At 38.1% G+C, this 21,027-nt stretch overlaps 1 protein-coding gene across 1 annotated transcript in view; it reads left to right on the top strand.

The window, feature by feature from the left end:
- Positions 1-21,027, top strand: part of NCOA7 (nuclear receptor coactivator 7) — a 146,635-nt gene that overhangs the window by 48,035 nt on the left and 77,573 nt on the right. The window contains exons 4-7 of the mRNA XM_006879141.1: positions 2,127-2,234; positions 9,161-9,274; positions 9,899-10,024; positions 14,551-14,735. Of these exons, the coding sequence (XP_006879203.1) occupies positions 2,127-2,234; positions 9,161-9,274; positions 9,899-10,024; positions 14,551-14,735 (533 nt within the window). The remainder of the gene's footprint in view (positions 1-2,126; positions 2,235-9,160; positions 9,275-9,898; positions 10,025-14,550; positions 14,736-21,027) is intronic.

Here is a 21,027-nt window from a genome sequence, read left to right as displayed (position 1 = left end):
GCACATAACAACAACAACAACGTAATCACCACATAATATATAAATATGTGATATGGGGAAAGTATCTATGTGAACATTTTTTTTTTCATTTTAAAGAGTTGATTTTACTTACTCTAGAAGTTGAGGCATATATTGTTTATTGACATTTTCAGTGATTAAAAAAAAATAGAAAAATAAGACTTTGAAGCCACTTTAGTTGTAACGGTAATCAGTTGCCATTGAGTCACCTCTGACTCATGGTGGCCCCATGTTCCACAGTGCAGAACTGCTCCAGAATGTTATATTGGCTGTTATCTTTATGGAAGCAGATTGTATTACTTCTTCAGTATTTTCTTCTTCAGTGCCTCTGCTAGATTCTAATCTAAATGCCAGCTTTACTATTACTTTACAAAATGCCAGTTACTTTTCTGTAACTATGTAGGGATAACTGTTTGCACCACTCAGGACTTCTCCCTTAACTATAATGTATTGTTTGATGCAGTTCAGCTGGTTGATACATTCAGTTCTACTTCTGTGCCTCTACCTTTCCCCAAGTCAGTCCTCCTCTTCCTGCAGCATCCTCCATCTCTCCACCTAATCTAAAGTTCATCTGGCATAGCCATTTCTACTTACAGACACAGCTTGATGCAGTCTTGACACAGGACTGTAGATGAGAACTTGTAGTCACATGCACTAACGTTACCTACCACGAACCAGGTTCATCTGGTGAGTCCATCTTAGATTTGCAAGCTGACCACAGACAACACACTTCTTTCTGGGTAGAGCTTTCTGATTAGGAAGTTATAAAAATACTCCTCCTCCTCTTTCTCTTCTCTATCGTAAAAAATTTAAGAGTATTTTTTTTGTTTGTTTATCACAGCTTTTATAGATTTAGAGAATGATAGTAAGTTGGACTGTCCATAGAAAATTGTCATTTGCATTTGACAATAATTGTTCATAACAATGAATACTTGTTCTAATGTGTCAGCAGGTGTGAAGATGGCACAGGATAGGACTTGGCTTAGAGCTATTGTTCATAGGGTTGCTATGAGTCATACTTGACTCGATGTCTCCTAACAACAACCACAACAATCTGAATTTCTTTCCAGTTTGTTTTCGACAGTATGCTTGCAGCTGTCAAGTGCTTGAGGGCTCTCAGTATGTCAAGCCCCATGTTCACTGAAGAAAATGACCTTCCATGAGTAGACCTTCAGTTTAAAATTTAGTGACCAAGTAGACAGACAATTGGAATATAAAAATTGATTCTACTTACCCGATTGCTGTGTATTTGTTTGCTGCTTTTCATTGTGCAGTTCTTTTATTATTATTATACTTCATGGACATCTGCCTTACATGCCTATGTGTTGCCAAAGCACATTTAGAAATCTATACCTGGATCCACCAGATCCTCTGCTGGAGAAGGAGGAACAAGCTCCTCCTATACCTGTCAGATTTGATTTGATGGTACACACACACACACACACACACACACATCCAAAAAAGAAAAAAGAAATCTATGCCTGGGCAATGACTAGGGAGGATAGAAGGTGAGTTGATGCTTTTGAGCTTTGGTTCTGGAGAAGAGTATTGAGGGTACCATGGACTGCTAGGAAAACAAACATTCATCCTGGAGAGGGTTAAATTGGGCGGCTCCTTGGAGGAAAGGATTCTGAGGCTCCATCAAACATACTTTGGACATGTTGTAAGGAGGGATCAGTTGGTGGAGAGGGACATCATGCTTGGTAGGGTGGAGGGACAGCGCAGGAGGGGAAGGCCCTCTATGAGGTGGATTGATTCAGTGACTGGGATAATCTGGATGGGTGTATTGGAGACATTGCAATTGGCACAGGACAGAACAGAGTTTAGTGCTGTTGTACATAGGGTTGCTATGAGTCGCAAGCAACTTTACAGCACATAACAATAACAACATATCTGGGCAGTGAAATTTGAAGATCGGAGAACCAGACATGAATTGTATTGAGGAATTTGTTTTTATGTGGTTTTCTTGCACAAAAGAATTACAAGAATTTTCTCTCTCATAATATGCTTAGATGGAGCTCTTTTATCTCATATTGTGGGTAGATTAATATTGTCTAAAAATAATTTTTTTCTTTGTTTAATGAATATTTTTTATTTGATTATTCTAGGCGGGAAGCCAGGATACCCTCAACTCCATAGCACTGAAGTTTAACATCACCCCGAATAAATTAGTAGAACTGAATAAACTTTTCACTCACACCATTGTTCCAGGCCAGGTAATGATGTTCTTGTAAAATAAAATTTTAGAAATTCTGTACTTAAAAGCTTTATTTTATCAGCCATTTTTAAACCTTGCTTTTAGTGTGAAAAATTATCGTTGATGATAATGTGCATTAGTTAAATCTTTTCTTTCCTCTAAATCCAACTATATGTAAAATTAGGCTGCTCAGAGATCAATGCTTTGCAAATGATTGAGATTATTACAGTGGTTACTAGTTTATGTACTGTGTATTCCCTGAGGAGCTCTGGTGGCTTAGTGGCAATGGGTTGTGCTGCCAACTCAAAGGCAGGAGGTACGAATCCTCCAGCAGCTCTATGGGAGAAGCATGGACAGTCCCCTCTCCAGCTCTCTCCTTCTGAAAACTCACTGTAGGATCAGCTAGGAATTGATTTTGACTCAACAGTACATAACAACAATAATAGAGCATCTAGAGATGTTCAATATAACTTTTTTTCCTTTAGACAATAACATAGAAAATTAAGAATTACAAATTTCAGTGTAGTCCACTTTTGGCATATATTGTGGTCACTGTTCATTTTAAATTAAGTAAAATCTTTGGAGTTCTGTCTTTATTTGGACCAGTGGTTGAAAAAGAGTCATCAACAAAAGACTGTCATTTTCCCCCATGTTTTTGGTATTTTGTTTAACTGAATGAAATCGACAGAATCTACAGTTTTGTCACTCTAGATTAACCCAGAAAATTTAGTGCTTAGCTTATCAAACTGCAGACCAAAAAATCAGCAGTTCAAATCCACCAGCTACCCTGTGACAAAAAGGTAGGCAGTCTGTCTTGGAAACCCTGTGGAAGCTTGCCGTGAGTCGGAACTAATCTGATGGCTGTTGTTTGGTTTTTTTGGTGTACAATGAAATTCTTTTTTCCTTTTTTTTTGTTTATTCTTGTTGTTTTGAGAATATACATAGGAAAACATACAGCAGTTGACCTGTTTTTTAACATGTATAATCATTGTACTGGCGTTGTTTGTGTACTCCTGTTGATTGGATTCTTCAAGTTGTGTGACCACTCTTAGCCTCCTTTTCTGGCTTGTTCTTCATACATTACCATACACTCACTACTCCCTATGGATCCCAAGTTTCTGTTACCTCTGATCTTATATAGATACTTATTCAAAAAGCATAATTACCAAGGTAAGCCATTTTTACTAGTTAAGCTATTGTTTTATTATAAGAAGACTTCAGAAGGTATTTTTTTTTTGTTTGAGATTTAAATAGATTGATTATCTCATTACTAGCAGGGATGTATCCATCCTCCATGACTCCAGAAAGTCTACAGTCTGTGAGGATTTGTAATTTCTCTTGGGCATTTGCCCCTTTTTGATCAGGATTCTTCTATCAAATTTTCATCAGAATGTTCCATAATATTAGCCAGCCATCATCCCCTTCTTTTGGTCTCAAGCTAAAAAAGACACTTGCTCATGGAAGCAGCTCCTTAACCACACATCCCATTTCCTCCTACTACTCTTGATTCTCCTTCCTCTTCTGCTCCAGGTATATAAAGAGCCATTGATGTGCCTTGGATGGCTGCTTGAAAACTATTAAGACCCCAGGCACTTCAAAAAGAAGTGGGAGATAGAACAGAAACACTCAGTATGCTCTCAGACCTATTAACTGGATAGCCCATAAAACTATGACCTTCTTTTCTACGAAGGTGGCGCTGAAAGCAAAGAAGGAATCCCCTGTCCTTCCCAAAATGAAGCCAAAGCAAAGGAATTAAAGGTCAAGAAGGCAGTCTTGAAGGGCGTCCACAGCCCAAAAAAAAGATGATCTGCACGTCACCCTCCTTCTGGTGGCCTAAGACACTGAGACTCCGAAGGCAGCCCAAATACCCCCCGAAAAGTGCCTCCAGGAGAAACAAGCTTGACCACTATGCCATCATCAAATTTCCCCTGACCACTGAGTCAGCCATGAAGATAGAGGATAACAACACACTTGTGTTCATTGTGGATGTCAAGGCCAACAAGCACCAAATCAAGCTGTAAAGAAGCTCTGTGACATTGATGTGGCCAAGGTCAACACTTTGATTAGGCCTGATGGAGAGAAGAAGGCCTATGTTTGACTTACTCCTGACTATGATGCTTTGGATGTTACCAACAAAATTGAGGTCATCTAAACTGAGTCCAGCTGGCTAATTCTAAGTATAAATTTTTCTCACCATAAAAAAAACCAAAACCAACTATGACCTTAAGCCTCCAAACCAAGAAATCAGATCCCACAGGGGTTTTGATTGTATATGAGCACCTTGATCTGCTCTTCTTTCTTTGTCATTGGTACATCTATCTATCTATCACATACCTTTGCCAATTCAACTTTTCATAGGTGTGAGATACACTTATATTTCCACTTTTTAAAAACTACATTCATGTGTGTTGGGTGCTATCAGGTTGACAGCAACTCATTGTGACCCTTTAAACTACACATCTGAACCTTGCCCTATATTTACAGTCTCTGGTATGCTGAAGGCCATTGTTGTTATCACTGTATCAGTCCATCTCACTGGGGGTCTTCCTCTTTTTCCCTGACCCTTTAACTTTCTCAGAATGATATCTCTACATGCTCAAAGCACGTGAGACAAAGTTTTACTCATCTCTGTCTACAAGAAGCACTCTGCTTGCACTTTTATTATTAACATATTAATATTATGATAACACTATTATATGCCTTTGTGATTGAAAGTTGGTGGGGTCCTGCCCAAGAGTTTCCTGTTAGAGCTGATGTAAAGACTCAGTTGCTATTAGAGATACACATTAAATCAGTAGTTTATTATGCGTGGGTAGAACGTTGTTCTGATTGGTACAGCCTTGTCTGTCAGTTTGCTGGACTGAGGTAATTTGTGATTTGCTGTGGTACTGAAAGCTGTGCCACTGGTGTGTCAAATGCCGTAAGAGTTACCCATGGTGGACAGCTTTTAGTAGAGCTCACAGATTAAGACAGACTGGGATTAAGACAGACAGGATTGGCCATCCACTCTGTAAACAACAGGCCTCTGAAAACCCTATGAACACAGTGGAGACTGCAATGGGCTCCAGTTTGTCGGAAAGTGTGAAGATGGCACAGGATAGGACAGGGTTTGGACCCTCTATTCATAGGGTCACTATGAGTTGTACTGTACTCAATGGCACCTAACAACAACAGCAATGTTCTTTTATAGCAATAAATGTTATTATTACTATTAATGTTCGGTTAACAAAGTAAGCAGTTCAGGGATTGGAGAATCTTTGTTCAGGTCAAGCATTCCAATCCCATCCCTAGGGCTCATAGAGCTCTGTGAGCCTGTCTGGATGTCACTGTTCATTTGCTAGAACATCATTCTTTGTCTCCACGTTGTGGTGATGCTGTGTACCATGAAGTCAGTTCCAACTCAAGCAACCTGCTAAGACAGAGTAGCTCTGCCTCACAGACTGTGTTCTTCACAGGAACAGGTGATCAGATCTTTTCTTCAATAGAGCTCCTGAGAAACTCTAACCACTGACCTTTTTAGTTATGAGCTAAGTACTTAACCATTGTGCTACCAAAACTTCTTTCTCCATATTTTAGTGGTATTTACATTTTTCAAGGTAATTATTGCTATGTTTAATCACAGCATGATTCAGGCAGTAGTGATGATATTCTTTGTATTTCTTTCAAGATCATGCAGCCAACAAGGACACAAGTTGGCCATTTTGTTTGCTATTTGTGTTCTTAAAAAAGAGGACTTGGTAAACTGTCCATGCCAGGTAATTGGGGCAAATATATGTTAATACTTTTCAAATAGTAATAATATTTCATTTCTAAAAAAATTTAACAAAGCTTCATTTCCTTCACTGTTGGACTTACTGTGTAATTCAAGGTATTGCTGCATAGAATAGTATTGGATTTACTAATCTGCAGTTAAAATCTGTAGTCATTGGAACTAAATAAAATAATTCCATTTCTGGTTATTCCTTGTGTGTTTTTTGGTGTTTGTGTGCGCATATGTCTCTGTATCTAGAAATAGGATCCCTGGATCTTATTAGTGTGCTATGTTATGTTACTAGGCTGCTAACTACAAGAGCAATAGGTTGAATCCACCAGCTGCTCCGATGGAGAAAGATGAAACCGTGGAAATCCAGTGGAGGGTTGCCATTAGTCAGAACTCACTCAACCACAGTGGGTCTGGTGCTTGAAGGAACAGCATACTGGAATAATGTCAAATAGGAAGTGTAGCAACTATTTTAATATGCTACTTAGAAGCAGGAGTGGCACCCACTTCCTAAACAACATGCCTCTGGTAACTCTATGAACTCTGATAAATGTCAATAGTTGTAGAGGGGCTTCAGGCCTTTCTTTTGTTCATAGGGTTGCTATGTGTTGTGCTCGACTCAAAGGCAATAAACAACAACATATAGAGACAGCCTAACAAAATAGCAAAAGTGCCCCAAGTACCCCCCAAAAATAAGAGCCTGCATGTTTGTTTCTGTGTGTTTTGTAGCAAGTATATGGCCTGGGCAAGTCACTGTCATCTTTGGGCCTCATTTTCCTGATCTCTGGGCTATATTATTAGTATATCATTCCACTCCCTCCAGTGCTATCTGGTCCATGTAGAACTAGTTACATGCTATTTATATTTCAAGTTGCGTAAGTAATCATGATTTTGCTGTCAAAGATAGAGTCAAGAAGAATGAAATACATTGAAGGGAAGTTTTGGAAACTTAAGTAACCTTTTACTTTCAAAGATTTTTCAATACTCTGTCTTTATACCTGGAGCCTTGTCATTTCATTTGATCTGATGAATCAAAACCGGTTTTAGCTACTTTGTTTCTGGAAAATTTGAGGCTCACCCTTCTGGAGACTGGTTTTGATGATCACTTTGAGGCGGGAAAGAAAACTGGTCTGGCCAGATCAGTGGTCAGATGGGAAAGGTGATTTTCAGAAGATGTTATCTGAGCACTGATTAAATTAAAATCTTACTCTAAATTTATTGCTTTAAAAAATAAAAATTCAGAAAAACTTTAAAGAAATGAGGCATAATTATTTTTCCCCCATAAGATCCTGTGTTTGGTCCTAAGTTCTGATATTTCAAGGATCTACAATGCTTCTGATATTTGAGGATCTATGAAAGTATTTTTTTTAATTTAGAAGACAAAGAATATAATTTTTGCAATTTGTATGACTTTTTAAAAAATACATACTTGGAGAAAAAAAGCTAAGGTTGACAGCCTTACTCTAAAGACTTTTAGCACCTCAGATCTTCATTGCCTTATGTATTGAAATAAATGCAGAATTTTTTACCATGAGCAGTAGTAGGACAGTAGCACCCTTGCCCATGACCTGGGCTCCCTTCTGTGTTGTAACAGAGCTTCCCAGTTTTCAGATATCAACTGTCTATCACACAACTAGTAAGCAAAGAATTACCCTGTTGATTTGTCATTTAGAATGCACAACTTGTATTGCCTAATACATTTTAAAATCTCAGATTAAAAAAAAAAGACTTGGCCATTCACTTATTTGTCTCTGTGAAATATGAAGGATAAGCCAGCTTTACACTCAAACCAAACCATTTCGAGCCCATTGTAAAGTTGCTTTTATAGAATTGAATTTTGGTGGTTTTGCCACTGATACCAGAACTGAAGAATAGCAAACTGTTGTATTCACTGTGCGTGCGTTGAGTCCTAATAGTTCAATAGTTCACGTTCAGGTCAGGCCAAGACACTTCCCACCCCACTCCTTCTTTTTTTTAAAAAAAATTTATTTGCTTATGAAGTTCATATACATTGTATTTCACACTATTCATATTGTGTTTCATAAAATCATTCTCATGCATCATGTTTTTTAACATTAATCACCATTGGACCTTGCCCATCAATGAAATCTCATGGGAAAATGCTTGCCCTTCTGAGAAACTGGTGTTTTGTTTTTTTTTTTATGAAAATGGAATTCTTGACTAATTGGCTAAAATAATTAATTCTTTCTCTCTATTGGTTGGTTGGAAACTCAGTCAGTTTTAGCCCAACCCTCAGTGGTGATTTTGGAGACCCTTCTTTTCAGTAATAGTCAGTACTCATTTCTTTCTCCTTGACTTTGACTTTTCTACTTTTTTTTATTGCATATTTTATTGTTGCCTCTAGTTTTTCTTGGTTAGCTTCAAGTGGAAATGACTAATGGTAAAAGAGAGAAAAGGAATAGAGACAGTGAAAAACAATATTGATCAGTGGGTTTTATGATTAGCTTTTACGTAAGTTTTCTGATATTAAAGACTGTTATTTTAAGAATATGTTTGCTGTACACCAAAATGTAGCATGTCTCATTAAAAGAGTATTGGGAGGCAGGATAAAATTAACATTGAGGAATCAGGACTTCTTTTAGAGGGAGACTGTTTTAAGCAATCTGTTGGTTTTTGTTTTGTTTTTGCATAACTTAGACACAGATGAATAAAACGCTATAATTATTGTATTGCTATTTCCTTGTATGATGCTTCACTTAAGGACTTTTCTTACTTTAGCACATAGTCTGCTTGGAGTTTTCCAGCCTTGATATGTTCCATTGCTACCTGGAGGAGCGTGCTATGCTTCTCTTTCCTCTATTCCCTTGAATACGACCCCTTCCCTAGAAGGTTCTTCCTCCCTGCATATCCAATCCTACTTACTCTTCAAGGCTTCACTCACATGAACACACCAGCCTCACATGACTTGCCCTAAATACTACCACTTTGCTCTTTTGTAAGCACTTGCAGTGTCTAAAATTGTGTTCAATAACTTCTCGCAACATGCATTCTTATACTGCTGAGTATTGTTCCATAGATTAGTCTGGAAGACCCACCTAGCTGATGAGATGCATGAAATCCAGTTGGGTTTTAAGCAAAGGCCTAGCATCACACAGTGTACGAGCATCGGCTAGTGGCTTGCCTTATTCTTCTTACTTACTCAGCATTTCTTTTTCCATTCTCAGGTCCTTTTTGTGCCAGATGCCAACTTCCCTGCCAGTACCTTAAGGTTATCATCATCTAGCCCTGGTGCTACTGTCTCTCCTTCATCATCAGATGCAGAATATGACAAGCTGCCTGTATGTATGTCTTTCGTGCACTGAGACTCATTCTTATCAAAAAGACCTTTTTTTGTGAATTATACAATTCTACATGGTATTTCTCATAAGGTTACATCTAAAATTTTCCTCAAATAAGTAGGTAAAGTAATTTGTCATTAGGACACATCCTAATCAAGCAAGAGAAGTCTGCTCACACTTAGACCTCAAAGTCAGATGTGCATGACTATGGTAAAATTATGAAATTAAATTCCTGATGACACTGGGACTTTATTTGTACTCATCCATTTTATCTTAGAGTGATTTGGGTTATTTTTGAAAGGCAAAGGATTTGGGCCCTTTTAAAGTATACAAATTAGGGGAGGAGAATAGGAAAAGAGTGGATAGATAATGAACACTCCATTGGAACAGATGAGGGGAAGGCAATCTGAAAGGAATATATGATTCGGTATTATATGTATGACAACAGTCTGGAACAAGAAGTACATTGCAGAATGGGCTGGGGGAGAGGTGAAGGGGGAAGAAAATGTGCAACAATGAAAGAATAATATTTTTTTTAAAAAAATAAACTGTTCAAATTAAATCCAGAAAAAAATACTTTACGTAACTACATTGTTTTCTTTGGTAAATTTTTACTTTCTATAGGATGCTGACTTAGCAAGAAAGGCCTTAAAACCCATTGAACGAGTTTTATCATCTACATCTGAGGAAGATGAGCCAGGAGTCGTAAAATTTTTAAAAATGAATTGTCGATACTTCACTGATGGAAAGGTATGTAACAGTGCAGTTTGCATCCCTTTCTGGGAATCTGTGGAAAATTAAATGCTGTTCCAAATTACTGGAAGAGTTGTTACATTAAAATATCTTAGTCTGTTATTGGGCTAGTGCCCAGTAGTCTTCATTTAAGATGCCTCATGTTTTACTTATTGAAGCAATGTGACCCTTGAGTCAAAATGGGCTTCTTTGTGACCTTGGATTAAGTATTGTATCTTTTAGTTCTTGATCCTTCAGTTGTAGGAATGCAGTATTGTAAATATTTAACAAATTCTAGAGTTAGACTCAATGAATTTGAATTCCAACTCTGTCAGCCATTATCTCTGAGATCACAGGTATGGTGTTAATATTTTATGAGCTTCAGTTTTCCTCATCTGTAGAACTGCTATTGTGTTGATTGGGTCATCCAGTCTACGGTGACTCATGGTGAACTTAGATTACAACACACTGAAATACTGCTCCTCTCTGCACTGTCCTTTTACAATCTCATTTGTGCTTTGCCCATTGTTGTAGGCACTGGGTCAATCCATCATATTTTTCACTGCCTCTCTACTAAGGTGACGTCTTTCTCCAGAGACTTGACTCTCCTGACAACATGCTTGTAGTATGTGAGATGAACTCTTTTTATCCTTGCCTCTGGATGCACTTCTTCCAACATAGATTTGTTTGTTCTTTTGGTAGTTAGGATATGTTCAGTATCTTCACTGACACTACAGTTCAGAGACATCAGTTCTTCTGTGGTCTTCCTTATTCACTGTCAGACTTTTACATGCATGGCATTCATCATATGCACCTTAGTTCTCAAAATCATATTCTTGCTCTTCAGCAGCTTAAAGATGTCCTTTGCAACAGACTTCTCCATTGGCATGATATTTATATTTTCTAAGCTTGCTGTTTTCCTCCTCTATAAAATAAGAACACAGAGTCACTGTACTGAAAAGAATTGGCTGAGAATAGATGAATTTCATGAAATAGCATATGTTCAAGTAACAATGATAATAAAGGGGGATTCCAAGATGCTCTGAAAGAGTTGGTGAAAAATAAGGTCCCAGGAATTGATGGAATACCAACTGGCATTTTTCAACAAACAGATGTAGCTCTGGATGTACTCACCAGGTTATGCCAAGAAATCTGCAGGACATCTGCCTGGTTGTCTGAATGGAAGAGATTAATATTTATTCCCATTCTCAAAAAATGATCCAACAGAGTGCAGAAATCATTGAATAATATCACTAATAAACAATATCACTAGTAACACATGCATGCAAAATCTTGCTGAAGGTTATCCAAAAAAGACTAGAAAAGACATTGAAAGCGAAATGCCTTAAATACAAGCTGGGTTTAGAAGAGACTGTAGCTCTAGAAATATCATTGCCAATGTGTGATAGATATTAGCTGAAAGCAGAGTACCAGAAAATGTCCATTTGTGTTTTATTGACTATTCAAAGACTTTTGACTATGTAGCTCACAACAAATTATGGCTAATCTTGAGAATAATGAGAATCCCAGAATACTTGATTGTGCTCATGCAAAACCTATACCAGGAAACAGCTGTGCGTGCAGAGTGAAGAGAACACTACGTGGTTCAGAATTAAGAAAGGAGTATGTTGGGAATGTATCCTTTCTCCATAACTTTTCAATCTATATGCAGAACAGATCATCTGGGAGGCTGAGCTTTATGAAGAAGAATGTGACATCAGGATTGGAGGAGGACTCATCAACAACCTGAATTTTGAGTGAATACAACCTTTCTTACTGAAAGTGAGAAGGACTTGAAGCCTTTGCTGCAGAAGGTCAAGGACTGAAGTCTTCAATATGGATTGCATCTCAACATCAAGAAAACCAAGATTCTTACCACCAGGCCAAATGACAGCATCATGATAGATGGAGAAAAGATTGATGTTGTTAACAATTTCATCTTATTCAGGTCAACAATCAAAACTATTGACACCAGCAGTCGGGAAATTAAGACTAATTGTTTTAGGAAAGTCTTCTGTCAGGGACCTCACCACAGTGCTGAAGAGCAGCAGTGTCAGACTAGAGACCGAGGTGTGCCTGATCCAGGACATGGTCTTCTCAATTACTTTCTGTATATCTGAGAATTGGACAGTGAATAAGGATGATGGAAGAAAAATCAATACTTTTCAGTTGTATTGCTGGAGGTGAGTATTTAACATACCATGGACTTCCAGAGAATACCCTGGTTTACTCTGGAGAGGATGAAAGCAGGTTGCTCCTTGGAGGCAAAGAGTTTGAAACTCCATCTCACATACTTTGGACATGATGCCAGGAGGTACTATTCCTTCTAGAAAGGACATCATGCTTGGGAGGATAAAGGGTCCGTACAGAAGGGGGTGACACTAGTTGTGATGGATTCACACAGTGACTGTGGCAGTAGGGATAGGTGTGCCAGAGACTGAGATTGGCTCAGGACAGGGCACTGTTCAAGGATATTGTTCGTAGAGTTGCTATGAGTCGTAACCAACTCAACACCACAAAACAACAACAAGCTTCCATTTTCCTTCTCTATAAAATAAGAACAGTAATTAAACTTAATCAATATGGTGGTGCTGGTGGTTGTTAGGTACTGTCGAGTCAACCATAACTCATAGCAACCCTGTGAACAGCAGATCCAGACTTTGCCTGTCCTGTACCATCCTTACAATATATGATCAGTTCAGATCCATTATTGTAGTCACTGTGTCAGTCTATCCTGTTGAGGGTCTAGCTTTCCGTGCATGTCTTTTTCCAAGGACTAGTCACTCCTGACAGCATACCCAAAGTCTGTGAGATAAGTGTGACCATCTGCACCTCTAAGAAGCACCCTGGTTTCATTTCCTCCAGGACAAACTTGCTTACTCTTTTGGCAGTTCATGGACTAGTCATTACTCTTCACCAGCACCACAGTTCAAAGGCATCAATTTTTTTTTTTGCTTGAATGAAGCATACTTCAGTATTTTAATTAATAGTAATTGTTGTTGTTGAGTACCATCAAGTCTGAAGTGACACAAAGCTGACCCTCAAGTGGGTTTACAGAGGCACTGAATCCATGGGAAAGGATTGTCCATCCTTTTCCTGCAGAGCATCTGGTGGATTTGAACTGCATACTTTCAGGATTGCCATGCGGTTTCACCGTTAGGCCAACAGAGCTCCCTAATAGTAATTAAAAGACACAATGAAAAAGCTTAGCACCTAACCTGGAAAATTATACATTTTTCTGTGTTTATTGGTGATGATACTGAAATCAAAAGTAATATTTTCTGTGTCATGCTGTACAGTTTTTTGATTGCTGATGTTTTTTACAAAGAACAAATACAAATTTTGGTAAATGTCTCAAGAAGAAGCAACATTATGTAAAATGAGTTCCTGTGTTCATAATACTTTGTCAAGATCTGAATAATAGGAAAGCATGCTATTGAAATGCATTTATACCTTTCACATGCCAAAATAAATATTACTAAACTTCAAAACTTCTTGCACAAATGATTGATGAACTTATTATGAGGACACAATAAATTGTTCGTCATCTGCATCCTGCTATTTCAGGTAGTATTACTCCCTCAATATCAAGGTCTCTCTAATGGGATATGACCAAGCTTCACATTTTTTGATCTCAGGGAGTGACTGTTTTTTCCTTTGAGTTATCTAGTTCTTCTGTAAGATTCCAGGAGACACATGAAGGAAAAGTGTCCCCCTCGAGCTGCGCCTTGAATATAGGCTTCTAACCTTATAACTTGTAAAGAATACATTTTTGTTGGTAAAAATCATCTGCTCATGCATGGCACAGGATAGAACAGGATTCAGATCTGTTGGTTGTATGGTTGCACTTGACGCAATGGCACCTAACAACAACTACTTAGTCTGGAAGCTCTTGTCTTCATGGATAACCCTGATAGTATTTGAAATAGTGATAACATAACGTCTGGCTTCATGATACATATCACCATTGTATGAAAAACTGACAGGAAGTATTTGATTCCCATAGGTCAGTTACATTCAGTTTTGGCTACAAATGACTTTTAATGTTCTCCTTGTTGGGTCTTTGCTGAATTAATTTGTAAGCATTTTAGACAAAAGAGTAGGACTTTTTTTTTCACATAACCTTCTCACAAGATCATGTATCTGATTGACTTGTGGTGAAAACTTGCAGTGTTTTGATTAGAAAACATCTAGAGCAACCCCTCTCACTTTACGGACATGCACCTGGAGAATCTGAGACACACGTCAATGACCAAACATCATGCTGTAATTGTGATGCTGCACTGGCAGTGCTAGAACCAAGGTCACTGTGAATGCCAGAGAAAGGCAAGTGTCCAGTCTCCTGAGTGTCCTTCTGCCCCACCACATGGAAGCTCACAGTGCTTTTTTTGGCCCACATTTAGAAGTATGATGGCTATATAAAATACTAATGCTTTGGGTCACAGAGCCAATGGAATGGTCATACTAGCTAATTACAAAGCATGTATAGTGGTTGTTGAAAGCATGCCTGTCTGTGGTGACTGTTCTGACTGTTTCTCCTGCAGGGTGTAGTTGGAGGCGTCATGATTGTCACTCCCAACAACATCATGTTCGACCCTCACAAGTCCGATCCTCTGGTAATTGAAAATGGGTGTGAGGAGTACGGCCTCATCTGCCCCATGGAAGAGGTGGTTTCCATTGCCCTCTACAACGACATTTCCCACATGAAGATCAAAGATGCCCTGCCCTCGTAAGACGCCTTTCTTTTGTTACCTGTGTGAGGAGAAAAATGTCTTGAGATAATCAAAGCTGGTTTAAAATAGAGGTTATTTGCAGGGAAAAGGGATTGTATAAAGATAGAATTCAAGTTGGAAACTTTGTGGTCTAATTTTCAAATAGTAAAATGAGAGGAAATTAAAATAGCAAAGTCAACAATAAGAAAAAATTGAGCCTAAAAGTGTCTTCTCCTCCTCCCTCTACCTCTCAATCCTTGCCCTCTGCCTTCTCTCCTCTTCGTCCTTTTCTTTCTCTTCCTCATTTAAATTCCAAAACAGATAGTATTCTCCTGTCTGCTTGTTCCTGCATCCAGCAGACTTTCTCTGCCTTCCCTATACCTTGGCTACCTTAAGTGGAGTAAGTAGCGAAGAACAGTGGTTTGTTTTCTTTTGAAGTATTTCTGATTACGTTTGCCTTACCATGATGCATCTGTTGTAAAAAGGAGAAGGAAGTGCTCCCATGAAGAAAATGTTTGGAAAGCTTAGAGAACTAATCATCTTCTAGGAATATAGTCTGATTTCTTCTGTCATATTGTCATTGTGTCTTTTTCTCAACATATGCTAGCCACAAGAATTCTTAGAAGCATTCAGTGCTAGGAAAGAAGAGGCAAAACTGTGTCAGTATGGAGGTTGCTACTAATCCAAAGGTTTAAATCTACTGGCAGCTCCAAGGGAGAAAATGGGCATTCTCCTTCCATGCAATTCAAAGTCCAGGCTGACTTCACTCATACATCCTGTCTTGTTCGTTTTTGCGCATACTGTCCATTAGATTAAAAACTGTTGATATCCAAAACAGTTTAAATCCAACCTCTTAAGCCAAATGGAAACGGAGCTCTCTCTGGTGGCCTAGTGGTCAGAAACTGTGCTGCAATCCCAGTTGCTCTGTGGGAGAACGATAGGCAATACCGCCCCCATGCATTGCCTCTGAAAACCCGGTAGAGGGTTAGCTATCAGTCAGTTCTGACTGGATGGTACAAAACAACAACAAACTCAATTGAGAGTCAGCTGTGAGTTCGTTCCAGTTCAACAGCTGTAATTTGAGATGAGAACAGGACAAAAGGAAACTATCCCTTGAGATTGTTACAGGAAAAGAAAGGAAGGTAACCAACCAGTTGCTAATCGAGACAGAAGTTGTAGAGATTTAGTGTTTGATCCACTCAGTCAATTCCTACCCCAAGCCACTGAAGCAACCACCAGAGCATGGGTAGTTTCTAAATTTTATTCCCAAATGTGTTCAAAGCAAGAGGGTAAGGAATAGTTTTGTGTGATGATTGAGTCTGAAGCCTCACCTCTGGGGTTCATGACTCTGTCCCTTATGGTTTATGACTAACATGAGTTATTCTGTCTCAAATCTCAGTTTCCATATCTGTAAAATGGAATTAATAACCTTAGTTTATAAGGTTGTTGGAAGGACTTGATGAATCGATGTATGCGAAGGTTATCTGAAAAGATATTTTGGTGCTCAACACATAGATTGTTATTATTTGAACCTTTAATTCTTTTTTCCCCTATTTTTTTTTAAATTAATTATTCATTTAAATGAAAATTTACAGAGACTTTGGGTTTCCATTCATTCATTGTGCACTTTTCTCCCCTCCCAACCCTCCCCCTAATACACTACCCTCTTGGAAAAGTAAAAGAAAAATTTTTTCATTGTTTTACAAACTCTCCCCCAGGTCTACTCCACTATGCAGCCTTCGCTCTGGACTACTATCATGACAGAAACTACTCAATCACATATCCCTTTTACACAGTTTTCTCCCTCATCTGTTTCAATGCAGAATACATTATTGAACCCATCTTTCTCAGTCTCCTGCCAACCCTAATGTCAGTCCTGTTTTACAACAGTGGCACCTTGCAGTATTTGTCCTTTTGTGACTGAGATACTTCACTCAGCATAAGGTCCTCCAGGGTCACCCATTTTGAATAACATTGCATGAGTTCCTTGATTTTCTTTTTTTTTCCTAATTTGTGTGTGTGTGTGTGTACTGTAAAATTGGATCTGATTGGTACAGGAGGAGATTGTCCCTCCTTTCCCGGCAGAGCATCTGGTGGATTTGAACCGTGTGCCTCTGGGATTGCACTGCAGCTTCTTGCCACTAGGCCACCAGAACTCCCCTCCTTGTTTTTCAATGCAGCATAGTATTCCATTGTGTGAATATACCACAGCTTCTCTATCCATTGTTTATTGATGGGCCTTTAGGTTGTTTCCAAGCTATTGTGAACAAAGCTGCCATGAACATGGGTGTGCATATATATGCTTCGATGTCAGTTATGGTCTCTTTGGGGTATATTCCCGGTAGTGGAATTGCCGGGTCACATGGTATCTCTATTTGCAACTTTTTGAGAAAGAGCCATACCCCATCCCACAGTGGTTGCACCATTTTACACTCCCACCAAGAGTGAATAAGGGTTCCAGTTTCTCCTCAACCTCACCAGCATTTGTTGCTTGCTGTTCTTTTGCTATTCTGACTGGGGTGAGGTGATATCTCATAGTTGTTTTAATTTGCGTCTCTCTTAGAGCTAGGGATTTTGAACTTAATGTGCTTGTTAGCCATCTGAATGTCTTCTTTGGTGAAATGTCTGTTCATATCCTGTGCCTATTTTTCTATTGGATTATTTACCTTTATCTTGTTGTGGTGCTCAAGTATTATATAAATTCAAGATATAAGTCCCTTATCTGATATGTCATTACCAAATTCTTTTTCCCAGTCTGTGGCTTTTCACCCTGTTGGAGAAGTTTTTGGATGTGCATAGGGATTTGATTCTTAGAAGATCCCATTCATCTATTTTATCTTCTGGTTGTAGGTTTTTCAGGATACTTGGAAGACTGTTTATATTTGAACCTTTAATTCTTAACTGCAGCTTTGATTCCATTGACTCATGGGCATCTTATTATCCATGCAGATTCAGGCTTCTAATGCACTTCAGTATACACCTTTTTGTCTCAAGGATATGAAGATAAATGTGTTCTGATCCAGGTAAAGAGAACAGATAAATTGGAAAGAAGATGGTTAAACAAATAGGATTTTTTCTGGGCAGGCACTTGTTTCTAATAGAGTAACACTAGTGCACATTTTCAGGCTAGGGTGATAAGTGTTCTGTTTAATAATAGAAATGAAATATACATGTAGACAAAAAGATTTCTTTCAACGTGAATGATCTAGAAGAGAGATAATGCTGTGAGTTGGAGAGAGGAGAGTTAAGAATTTATTAAAATTGTTCCAGGATGCACTGATTTTTTTTGGACGCAACATATAAACAGTTTTTAATCTAATGAACAGTATGTGCACAGATGGACAGAATAGGATGCATGAGAGGCATCAGTGTGAAATGACTTCGAGCTCTCTTCAGAACTTCATCATTTAGAGAAAGTTTTAAAATGACTTTACATTTAATTTTACTGAAAATTGTGTGGCAAATAAGTATCACTTATCTAACTGCATTGTGCAAATTGTGGGAGAGTATGTGAGTGTAAATCCTTCTAGCCTCAACTTCGGGGGGGGGTGTGTATGTGTGTCTGTGTGTGTGACATCTTGTAACTGTAACTGCCTTAGAAAATAGGAATAGGTAAGTGAAAGGATTATTATTAATCATCATTAGATGCCTAGCATATTCTTGAAAGCATTAATTAGCAACTAAAACAATTGACACCATCATGCACTTTGCCCCAGCAAAACTTGAGAACCACAATGCAAAAAATGTAATAGATTAATTAATCCTGAATAAAGAACTGGTAGCTTGTAATAAAATAATTGGACAATAAAATAAAAAGAGTAGCATGAGCAAGGTAATTTAGGTAGCTAATAGGGGGACATTGAATGGATTCTTTGGAAGTGAAGCAAACTAGGTAGAAAAGGAAGAGATATGGAAGGGACTTGGATGTTTTTGTAAGAAAGCATCATTTATAAATGAACTCTCTGGAAAGCTGATTTCTTTGTGGCAGGATTTTTTATGGCTATTATATGCCAAATTAAACTTTGAGTCCCGATATGGAAGTTAAACATCATTACAGTAAGTTATTTGATTCTAAAATCGATGCAGCTTTAGCATCTTCTGGGATGCTGGTGTTGGACAAAACATTCTGTGCTGCCGCTACTACTGTCGCTGCTGCTGCCGGTGTACACACGTGCTTACAAAACAGAGACATAAGAATTCTCTTTTGAGCATCTGACACTTAGTGACTCAATGAAAGTTTGTTGAATTGGAAAGAAGATGAAGTAAGAGGCTTTTTGAAAATAAAAATTTTTATTTTAATTGTGTTTTTTACAAAAATTTACAGAAAAGTTAGATTTTCATTTATTCTTTGTTGCACATTTTACTCCTGCTCCCTTCCTTCCTCCTCCCCCAGTTCACTTTTTTGGTTTCATTATTAATTCATTGCTGCCCAATTACTGACCCCCAATCCTGTCCTCTTTGCAGTGTACCTCTTATTCTGGGCTGTTGTCATACATACAATGCCTAATCATATATTCCTTTCAAGCAATTCTTTCCTTCATCTGTTCCAATGCAGTATTCATTATTTATCCCCTCTTTTCTTAGTTTCCCTCAAACCCTCATGTCAGTCCTATTTTATAACAGTTGTATTATATAGTATTTGTCCTGTTGTGACTGAGTCACTCAGCATAATGTCCTCCAGGGTCACCCAGGCTGTGTGATATTTTATGAACTCCTTGTTTTTCAGTGCATAATATTCCATTATATGAATATATCATATTTTTTCTATCCATTCATTTGTTGATGGGCACTTGGGTTGCTTCCATTTCTTTGCTATTGTGAATAACACAACAGTAAACATGGGTGTGCATATATCTGTTTGTTTGACAGCTCTAGTTTCTTTAGAGTATATTTCCAGCAGTGGAATTGCTGGATCAAATGATATTTCTTTTTTCTTTTTAATAAATAATTATTTATTGTGATTATAACAAATGTTTACAGAAAACTTGGATTTCTTTCATTCATTGTTGCACATTTTCCTCCCTCCCACCCCCAGTTATTTTTTTCTTTAAAAAATTTATTCATTGTTGCATAATTGCCTCCCTCCATCCATACCAGTCCACTTTACTATGCATCTCTTATTTGGACTGTTGCCATGCAAATAGTGCCTAAAATGTTTTTCTTTTAAACAGTTCTTTCCCTCATCTGTTCCAAAGCAGTATTCATTATTTATCCCTTCTTTTCTCAGTTTCCCCCAACCCCATGCCAGTCTCACTCTGTATCAGTGGCCTTATAAAATATTTGTCCTTTATGCCTGAGATATTTCACTCAGCATGATGTCCTCCAGGGTCACATTTTGTAAAATATTTATGAGTTCCTTGGTTTTCAGTGCTACATAGTATTCTCTATCACTTATTTGTTGATGGATACTTACATTGCGTCCATCTCTTTGCTGTTATGAACAAAGCAGCAATAAACATGGTGTTCATATATCTATTTGGGTGGCAGCTCTGATTTCTTTACGGTATTTTCCAGTAGTGGAATTGCTGGGTCAAATGGTATTTCTATTTCCAACCTTTTGAGAAAGTGCCATACTGCCTCCCTTAGTGGTTGTATCATTTTACACTCCCACCAGCAGTGAATAAGGGTTCCAATGTCTCCCCAGCCTCTCCAGCATTCTCCACAACCTTGTCAGCATTCGTTGTTTGCTGCTCTGCTGAACTTGACTATTACTATGGTGAGATGACACCTCATAGTTGTTTTTATTTGCACCTCTTGTAGAGCTAGGAATTTTGAACATTTCTTGATGTATTTTTTTTACCATCTGAATGTCTTCTTTGGTGAAGTCTCTATTCATATCCTGTGCCCATTTTGTGATTGGGTTGTTTGCCATTTTTTTGTTGAGGTGCTGGAGTATTCTTTAAATTTTAAATATGAGTCCTTTATCAGATATATCATTTCCAAATATTTTCCTCAGACTGTGGATTTCCTTTTTACCCTGTTGGAAATGTTTTCTGATGTGCATAAGGATTAAATTCTTAGAAGGACCTATTCATCTATTTTCTTCTTCTCTGGTTATAGATTTTTCAAGATGCCTGGAAGACTGTTCCTATGGTGGATTAGGGTCTAGAGATCTCCCAAGCTTTTCTCTGGTGATGCTTATAGTTTTTGGTTTTACTCCTAAGTTCTTGATCCACTTTTAGTTGGTTTTTGTGTATGGTGTGAGGTGTGGGTCTTGCTTGAGTTTTCTATAGATAACATTCCAATTTTGCCGACACTGTTAAAGAGGATTTCATTTCCCCACTTAACTGATTTTGTCTCCTTGTCAAA

This window comes from Elephantulus edwardii, unplaced genomic scaffold, assembly GCF_000299155.1.
Source record: "Elephantulus edwardii isolate Elephantulus edwardi_28Jun2011 unplaced genomic scaffold, EleEdw1.0 scaffold00002, whole genome shotgun sequence".
NCBI lineage: Eukaryota > Metazoa > Chordata > Mammalia > Macroscelidea > Macroscelididae > Elephantulus > Elephantulus edwardii.
This window is presented reverse-complemented; position numbering and strand designations above follow the sequence as displayed.